We start from the raw sequence: 9,425 nt of genomic DNA, 5'->3' as shown, positions 1-9,425 counted from the left end.
AAATGTGACTGCAAAGATGGAAGGGCTGAACAAGGTGGAAAAAGTTTATTTCACTCTCTCTGAAGCTCTTACCACCAGGATTGCATTCTTTAGGCATGGAGTGGTTTGGAATGTCATCTAGGTTCATTAAGCAAGGCAATATATTCCTTGGGTAGATGTCAAGGTGTCTCTGACCAATATACCCTTAAATATTTAAGTAAACTATTTATTAATCCTGTGCAAATGTAGGTAGATTTGAGCCATGGGAGAACAGAAATCATTCTGGCAGCAAAATATCCATCCAATCTTTCCTTGAGTAATTTGGTATCTACATTTAGATTCTAAAACTAAAAATTGTACTGTGTGAAAAATTAGAAGAGAGGATAATATGGAAGTAAGACAGAGCTGAACATGTTCAGTGAATGTTTTCACAAACTTTGAAATTGAGTAAACCTTAGTGTGGAATTGCAGGTCATTAAGCCCTTCTCCCTTTGCCTCCTTCCATAAAATAAATTCATTTTCTGAATGTTCTTCCTCTCTGTCCTCAGCCTCTGCCTCCTTCCAGGTGTGTGGAACGCTGTCATTCTGGATTCAAGAAGGTGGCTCAGGAAGGGAAGCCCATCTGCTGCTATGACTGTCTTCCTTGCGCTGAAGGAATGATCTCCACCATGGAAGGTGGGTGACATTGAAGGAAAGGGGCAGCTCAGAAAAGTGCGTTCACTTTGATCTTATCCATGCAAGGGCATTTCAAAGGAGTTTCTTGCCTTGACACCTTTCGTGTTCTTTTCTCTCTGTATTTGTAACCTAAGAAGATACTGGACCAACTAGGGCTTAGTGTTACCATGAAGATGGGATTTCCTGGGCTTCATCTTGTCCGCACACCTTTCATGTTTCAGGTTGCTAGTCATCCCATTTCTCTGAATAGTGAGAATGACTCCAGTTCCAGGGCACAATGACAATGGTTGGGTCTTTGGGAGGGGATTGATCAGGTCTTCTCACACTTGTGCCTGTCTGGATGGTACCGTTTACTAGTTTACAGCTTCAGATTTCCTGATAAGACAAAATAATAGTAACTGTGTAGGATTCCAGGGACCAATCATTTCTCTTTGTGCCTCTTCCACTTTCCTTAAATTCACAAAATCCAGAATGCAACTTTTCCAAACATGGGGCTTACACTGAGCCGGGATGGTATTTGTGGTGCCTTAATGGCCTTTCCAACTCCTGGATGGTCTCTAAGCAGGGTTGAAAGAAAGAAATCATGAGCCGTGGCTGAGCCCCACTGCCTTGTTCCTCTGTTGGGAAGATGACCACTATTTAGAATAGGAATGCCTGATGAAGCCCTCAACTCACCCTGAAACCACCCTTAAGGTTACCTCCACCTATATTTTCTTGCTCTATGTCAAGTGTTTTCTGACTTCAGCCAGAATAAGCTGTGGTATGTGGTCCTTCACCTGCAGTTCTTTCTATTGCAGAAGTGGGGGGGGGGGGTGTTTGTCCCTTGATGCACTGATGAAAGCCTGGATTCTTTTTAACAAGTTGAGCAATGGAATGGTAAAATGGTCTGTCCTTCCTTCCTTCCTTCCTTCCTTCCTTCCTTCCTTCCTTCCTTCCTTCCTTCCTTCCTTCCTTCCTCATGATGAAACCTTCCTCATGATTAAAAACTTCATAGTCAAATGAAGAACAGTTCAAGCCATTTCCCCTTCTAGCTAGTGTGAAAAGAAGAAGCATAACACTCTGGTGGGTTTTTCTCTTTAGTTCTCAAAGGATGTGCCCAACGAAAGAGGTGTGGTTGGTCATTCCTGTTCAGGCATGGGAGGGAGGGGAAAAGAAGGAAGGGAATTTACCATTCAATCTATCTATAGATGTATAGAAATTCTGTACATCTCCACAAACTAAATCTGGAATTTCATTTCTTCAAACTGATTTCACCACAGCTTTTTCTTTGCATGGGAGAGAGGTGGCTGAGTTCACTAGATAAATTGATGGCCTTTTTGAAGAATCAGACCTGGAAGGGGTGGCCATGAATCCAATTATCTGCTTAATTGAATTTTTGAAGGATATGTTTAAAGCTGAGATGAGGTCGCACTTTGAAACACAAACTGAATTATTGACAGCATTGGAGGCAAAGATAAATCTAAAGAAGGGAGAAGTTATGGAGTCTCCCTTTGTAGAGTTAATAAATGAAGTTGTGCAGTACATGTGATTGGATTTAACATGCCATGTGCCTAGTAAGGTTAGCGAGGCTCTGAGGGTATAATTAGGAGGTATTGGGGCAAGATTAGAAAGACAATGAATGGGTGAAGGAATAAAGAGGCAAGGTTTCATGATCACAGTTTCTTTCTAAAGAGTTACTGTCATGGGGTTTATCAAACTGTCCCCTCATTCCAGATGCTGGGTTCACCTCCTGGGATCTTTTCCCAGCCTCTCAGCATTCCTTGGTCTTCCAAAGCTTTTATGTCTGAGCTGAGAGATTGGGTTTCCTTCGGGCGGGAGGGGGGGGGACTGTGTATACAAGTGAGCCAGTGCCCTGGGAAGATGTCTTTGGTGAGGGTAGTTTACTTTGCCCCTAAAATTCTCCTTCACTGCTCATTTCAGTAATCCAAATGAAAGTATCCTCAACATAGCAGCCCACCCTCAATGTCAACAGTGGAGGGAAGGCCCGAACTCTCAGGATCCTCCTTCTTACTGCAGACTGATTTCTTTCACAAGCAGTCACTCCACCCCAATTTCATGATGCATAAAATATTCTTTAAAATATATGTTTCTGAGAAATCTTACTCTTGCTTTTTTCAGATGCAGAAAACTGCAACAAGTGTCCAGAAGATCAGTATCCAAACATCCATCGAGATCACTGTATACACAAGATTGTGACCTTCCTACCCTATCGAGAAAATCTGGGGATCATCCTGGCTTCCCTTGCTTTGTTCCTCTCATTAATCACAGGCTTTGTCTTGGGAATCTTCATTAAATTCCAAGACACTCCGATCATCAAAGCCAACAATCGGGACCTCTCTTACATCCTCCTTGTATCCCTTCTGCTTTCCTTCTTGACCTCCTTCCTCTTCATTGGCCGACCAAGGAGAGCCACCTGCCTGCTGCGACAAACAGCTTTCAGCATCATTTTCTCAGTTGCTGTCTCTTCTGTCTTGGCCAAAACAGTCATGGTGGTGTTAGTGTTCTTGGCTGCAAACCCAGGTAATAAAGTCCAGAGATGGCTGGGAAAGAGCTTGGCTAACTCCATCGTCCTTTTTTGCTCTGGTCTACAAGTTGTCATCTGCAGCATTTGGTTGGGGACTTCTGCCCCCTTCCCTGAGTCTGACGTGAACTCGCAGTCTGCAGAGATCATCCTGCAATGCAATGAAGGCTCCGTCACCATGTTTTATGGTGCTCTTGGCTACATGGGCTTCCTGGCTGCTCTCTGCTTCGTAGTGGCTTTCCAGGCCAGGAACCTCCCAGGGGCCTTCAATGAAGCCAAACTGATCACCTTCAGCATGCTGGTCTTCTGCAGTGTTTGGATGTCCTTTGTGCCCACTTACCTGAGCACCAAAGGGAAGTACATGGTGGCTGTACAGATCTTCTCCATCTTGGCCTCCAGCGCTGGACTGCTGGGCTTCATCTTTTTCCCCAAATGCTACATTCTTTTTCTAAGACCAAATCTGAATACAAAAGAACATTTGATGTCAAAATAAAGTAGTACAGTGAGCTTTGCCTAGGTGGCTCCCAAAATGTTAGTTAATAATTCCAGGAAACTGTATTTGACACTTTAATGTTCTTTTAATTGAACAACAACAAGAAACCTCCCCAAATTCTGTTTTGTGTTTGTTTGTTTTTTTGAACTCTATGATTTCTGTCCCTTGCTAAGGACTGGTGTTAATTTCCCCCCTTAGAGATAATTTCCCCACTGCCATTGAACAAAAGGAGATCCAGTGTGTGATGGATACACGAAGACACACATGAGCTGGGCCCCCAGTAATTTTGATCATATCCATGGTGGCCAGGTGGCCATGACCTCAAAACCTTTAAAGAGGATAACCAGCATATTGAACTGCACCTTCAGCATGGTGGTTCTCTGCAGTGTATCGGTGTTGGCATCCCGTTAAACAGTGCTGTAATATTTTTAGGACACACACTTTCAGAATCTGTACCTTGCTAATCATGGCTGTGTTATTAAGGGCCCAAAGCCCCTCAGGCCTGGTTAGAATAGTACACAGTGTTTGGATGATCTCTGCTTCACCAGATCCATCACTGCCTTCTTGCACACTGTCCGTTAATCCGCTGTGTAAAACGTTTAGGACACACTCTTTCAGAACAGGTGCCATGCTAACCTCTTCAGTCCTTGTCGTTTCTTTGAAAAAAAGAAAAAAGGAAAGTAAACTATCCATTTATCTATGAATCGCTGCTAGGACATGATTCAAAATACTATTTACTAAACGCACTATGGCTACTCACACTCTGCAGGCTTACAATATCTGCAATAACAGACTGCCACCAGACTGTCCTTCACGTTCTCCTCTAGCGTGGAATATGGGGCTGACCTGATGGGCCTTTTCCTGGCTCAAAATTTCCTTTTGGGGGGCCCTGGAGTTAGGATCCCATCAAACAAACAATCCGTGCTGTTTTCCATCTTAACCATACAAGTTTTTATTTTTGAAACACCTGCTCAGGCTCCGAACCCTTGCAGAAGCCCCTCCGGTATCATCCATGCTATGTATCATAACCCATTGGCTGCAACACACCTTTCCTCCCCTGGCCATGTCTGGGACATGTCTGAACATATCTCCCCTGGCAAAAAGAATGGGGTCCGTTGCATTTGAGGGGGCGGAAATGGTGCACGGGGACTCGGGTTGGGGGAGGCCATTACGGAGCTGGTGTGACGGCTCCATCTATGGGGCGGTGGTGCACACATTATGCACCCCTTCCGGCGTGACACTTCTGGGTTCGGCTATCCCCGCAGGCCGCAAGGTGGCCCCGGGTGCCCGTGACGTCACATCCGCCTATCAGGGTTTTTGAGTTGGCACATAATTTGTGGATAATAAATGCCATATTTACAAGAGAAATAGAGAAATAAAGATGGTTAGTTAAGCTTCACAAAAAAGAGAAAGAAAGAAAGAAAGAAAGAAAGAAAGAAAGAAAGAAAGAAAGAAAGGAAGGAAGGAAGGAAGGAAGGAAGGAAGGAAGGAAGGAAGGAAGGAAGGAAGGAAGGAAGGAAGGAAGGAAGGAAGGAAGGAGAGAAGAGAAGAGAAGAGAAGAGAAGAGAAGAGAAGAGAAGAGAAGAGAAGAGAAGAGAAGAGAAGAGAAGAGAAGAGAAGAGAAGAGAAGAGACGAGAAACAGTTGAATTGGACTTGCAGAACTGAAGCCAAACTGCTGATGCAGCTCATGCTGAGGAAAAGGCCTCTTTCTCAGGATTTTGTTGGACTTTATGGGAAGCATAAGTGAAGACTAGTAAGATCAGCAGGAAATTATTTTGCTGATCCCCAGATTTGTCCGTCTCCAAACAGGGACTAATTGCTCATCTCTAAATGCAACTGAAAATACTTACACACTTATCAGCAAATTCTCCTAGAAAAAAGGCCCAACTAAATCCATCTTAATATCTGACTCTTGATGCCCTTGCTAAAAGTCTCTCTTGATCCTAGGTTTTCTAAAAGTATTTGATTGGAAAGCTTTGGGGCCAAATTCTCCAGCCTCCCTCACTGGCCCATCTTCAAAGTTTGGAGCCACATCTGTGAATGCTCCTTTGGGCACCTGACTGTTGACTTGGTCTGGGTTGAGGTGGGTGACAGTTCTCTTCCTTGAAATTATCCAGATTATAGTGATTTATCTTCTGGCTTTATGTGAAGTCCCTAGAGATGTTTCTGCAAACTTTCAGAAGATTTTACACAAACATGTCAGAAAATGTTTTGATGTCTATATCAGACTCATAGGCAAAGCTATGGGGTCTATGTCAGAAATGCTCGGTGGATAAATGGCTCTGGAGACAGAGAGAGAATCCAGGGGTGGTTTCAGGAAAAGCAGGGGTTGTGTTTATGTCCCTTGGCTGGACTCTGTCTGGATGTGAAGTTTCTGTCTTGGAAGAGGGTTGGGTTTCTTCCACCTCCTCATCTCATTCCTTGTTAAAAAGCAGGTGCCACAGAGAAGGCTCAGCCAGGAACGCAAGTCATGTTGCTGCTGCTTTTACTTGCGCTGCTTCTGTGGCCATGGGGAGCCTGTGGGGTGCTCAAAGCCAAATGCCTCCTGACTCTGGAGGAGGGCGAAGTGGACCTGCAGAATCTGTACAAACCAGGAGATTATTTTGTGAGCGGCATAGTCTCTGCAATGAAGGCTTGGTTTCAGCTATTCAGCTTTGATAAAAGTCCCTCCATGACATTTACTAGGTAAGTCAATCTTCCTGCCCTGCATTACAGCCCCTCCATTTCCAGCTCACTTCTACAGTTATAAGGCACTATTGCTTTCATCTGCTGCTTTGGGGAATTTTCATTCTGATTTTATCTTAGGGTCTCTTTTCCTTACTGCAGGTGACAAAGCTCCTTTTCAGCTGTCAAGTATAAGAATTCAATCATGATATTTGCACTCATCCACTTCCCTTTAAATCCCATGAGCAGAGCTCGGGTGTGGACAGAGAGGCACCAAATGATCTCTCCCTTCCTCCTCGCCTCTGAGCTCAGCTAGACTCTGGGGGATTCCCTGACCCAGGCACAGAGGAAACTGTATTTCCTCTCTCCATCGGAGACGAGATGACTCCACCACTGTTTTTCCACATCAAAATTTACTGGTGGGATGAAAGAGTCCCAGTTGAGAACATTTGCATTTGTGGAGTTTGCAAATGTCTCTGATTCTCATTCACAAGTTCATGCCAGAATCTTTTTTTCCTTTTTTTCATTTGAAAATATTATATCTCATGTTCTTGCAACCAGTTGGAAAGACAAGACATATTTGTCTCTCCAGTTATGCAGTATTGGAGAAGGAAGCTTCATTTAAAGAAGGAGCAAATAGATTTCATTTCTTTGATTGGTTGATTTACTTTTTTATACAATTTATAGCCTGTGTGGCTCTGGTTGGCTTACAATTAAAAGTAAAGAAAATAGAAAACAGAAAAAGAACCAGGAACAGCCTCAGAAACAACAACCAAATAAATAAATAAATAAATAAATAAATAAATAAATAAATAAAACCAAAAAAGGTCTATCAAACAGGGGCTCAACCTTCACTCTGACCCAGAGCTGGGAAGAATAATCCAGCTTCCGAATGTCATCTGGGCAGGAGCAATTTTCAGTCAGTCTAAACTCTTGGTCCAATGCCAAAAATATATATAATATCAAGAAGCATGAGCTAATATGAAATAGCTTCTTTTAGCTATTCAATATCTCAAAATGTAATATTATTTGAAAGAATCCTAAATCTGCACTGACATATGAAAGCTATCTTGGTATATCACCCACCCTTATTAAGAAAGAGGAAACCAACCATCACATACGGGATAAAATGCTTGAAAACTGACCCATGAAATTGAAGTGGTGCTACTGTAACCAACTGGGAGGGTGCCTTTGAAATATCATCTAATATTTTGTATTCTTTTTATTCCTTTTTCTATTCTAATGATTTTGGAATATAGCAATCTGGCTGTAAAAATATTTGTGACTAAATTGGCTAAAACTATTATCATGGAAGAACAGTTAAATAAAATGTTATTTCCATTCATATGTTTACACTTGCAGGACAACATCCAAACTTTATTGGAAATTTCTGCCATTTCTTCTCGCCATTCAGGACATCAACCAGAATGCCCAGCTCTTACCTAACATCACCCTGGGATACACAATTTACGAAAGCTTTTTCAATCCACAAATGACTTCAGATGCTTTGCTGGACCTGCTTTCAGCTGGGGAGGCCAGTGTTCCCAACTACAGCTGTGGAAGGCAGAGAAACACAGTGGCCGTTCTTGAAGAGGCTGAGACAGGCATCTCCATCCAGATTTCAAACATGTTGGGCACCTACAAAATCCCCCAGGTGTGTCTTTGCTGGAAGACAACATTCAGCTCTGAAAGTTTCAGGCAGAGTTTCCTCCCTTGGAATCCAAGTAGAGAGAGTTATGATGGAAATGGGAGGCCTTGAGGATGACGGATGAGGGACCCAATGGGAGGGAAGGGTTAGAGCCGATGTCTTCTCTCCTGCCATCATCCTAATCCAGATCGAGGAACCTTTTTGGCTCTTGGGAGTGCAAAATGCTGCAATTAGGGAGCAAGTAGAAGAGAAGCAATGGATGAGCAGAGAAGCAAAGCTCCCACCAAGGATCTTCAGTTCAGGGGTGGTCAGTGGGGAGAAGACTGTTATTTGGGGGCTGTATGGGTCAAAGAATAAAATTGTCTTTCTTTCCTTTTCAGATCAGGTACAGTTTTGTTTCCCAGATTCTGAAAGATAAAACTCAGTTTCCTTTCTTTTACCCAATGCTCCCCACGGAAGGAGTCCAGTACCCAGGGATGGTCAAGCTGCTCCTTCATTTCAGGTGGACCTTGGTTGGTCTGGTGGCTTCAGACACGGACCAGGGGGAGAGGTTCACAAGGACATTGACTTCTATGCTGCTAACTAATGGCATTTGTGTGGTTATATATCAAAGATATAGACTAAATGATGGTAAGATGATGCTCAATTTTCAACAATATGTCAGATGGAGACAAGTCAATGTCTTTGTTTATGGTGCAGAGACTAGTTCATTCGAGATAGCAATGCAGGTTGTTCAAGTACCTTTTCAATTTTTTCAGGAACGTGTTGTAGGAAAAGTCTGGATCACAACAGCTCACTGGGATCTCAGCCTTGACTTGATATCTAAAAGGTTCTCCTTGAAATACTTTGGGGGCATCTTTTCTTTTCTGATACAGAAAAGGAAATGGGCAAACTATGATACTTTTAATCTCTTTTACAAGTACATGAATTATTTTCTAAGGAAAACCTTTACATGCTCATCCACTAAGGATGTCTTTTCTGTGAAAGTCTGGGGACAATGCAGACAAGGGGAGAAACTGGAGCCTCTGAGGAAAGAGGAGATTGATCAGATCCTGGCTCTGGACAGCTCTTTCACTTATGACACAGTCTGGGCCGTGGGACGGGCCTTACATTCAGCTTATATATCCAGACCCAAGAGATCAGTGCGGAACAGGGGCATGACGGTGGAAGCTCCAAGGCTGAAGGCTTGGCAGGTATTTCTTTTCCGTTAAATACGTTTGCCCTGCAGATGGGAATCAGTTTTGCCCGTGGATGCCTTGGTTCTTCTGAACAATTACATTATTCTGAAAACTCAAATCCAACCTAATTCCAACTTCTGTCCTTTACAATCATTGTTCTGATGTACAGATTTAAATGTTAAGTTAGTAAGTGTTATCATTCCGATGTTTATCGATTCTCTCCTAACAAAATTGGAAAATGAAAATGGAACCTGGTCTTTGAGCAG

At 43.0% G+C, this 9,425-nt stretch overlaps 1 protein-coding gene across 1 annotated transcript; it reads left to right on the top strand.

The window, feature by feature from the left end:
• Window positions 1-367: 367 nt before the first annotated feature.
• LOC148214061 (vomeronasal type-2 receptor 26-like) lies at window positions 368-3,668 on the top strand. Its single transcript, XM_088128890.1, has 3 exons — window positions 368-373; window positions 528-654; window positions 2,773-3,668. Exons 1-3 carry the CDS (start codon window positions 368-370, stop codon window positions 3,666-3,668), a joined length of 1,029 nt encoding a protein of 342 aa, XP_087985016.1.
• The last annotated feature ends 5,757 nt before the right edge of the window (window positions 3,669-9,425 follow it).

The sequence above is a fragment of the Python bivittatus genome, unplaced genomic scaffold, assembly GCF_059951505.1.
Source record: "Python bivittatus isolate LINGU-HERP-01145 unplaced genomic scaffold, Pbiv_v1 ctg000820_np1212, whole genome shotgun sequence".
Classification (NCBI taxonomy): domain Eukaryota; kingdom Metazoa; phylum Chordata; class Lepidosauria; order Squamata; family Pythonidae; genus Python; species Python bivittatus.
This window is presented reverse-complemented; position numbering and strand designations above follow the sequence as displayed.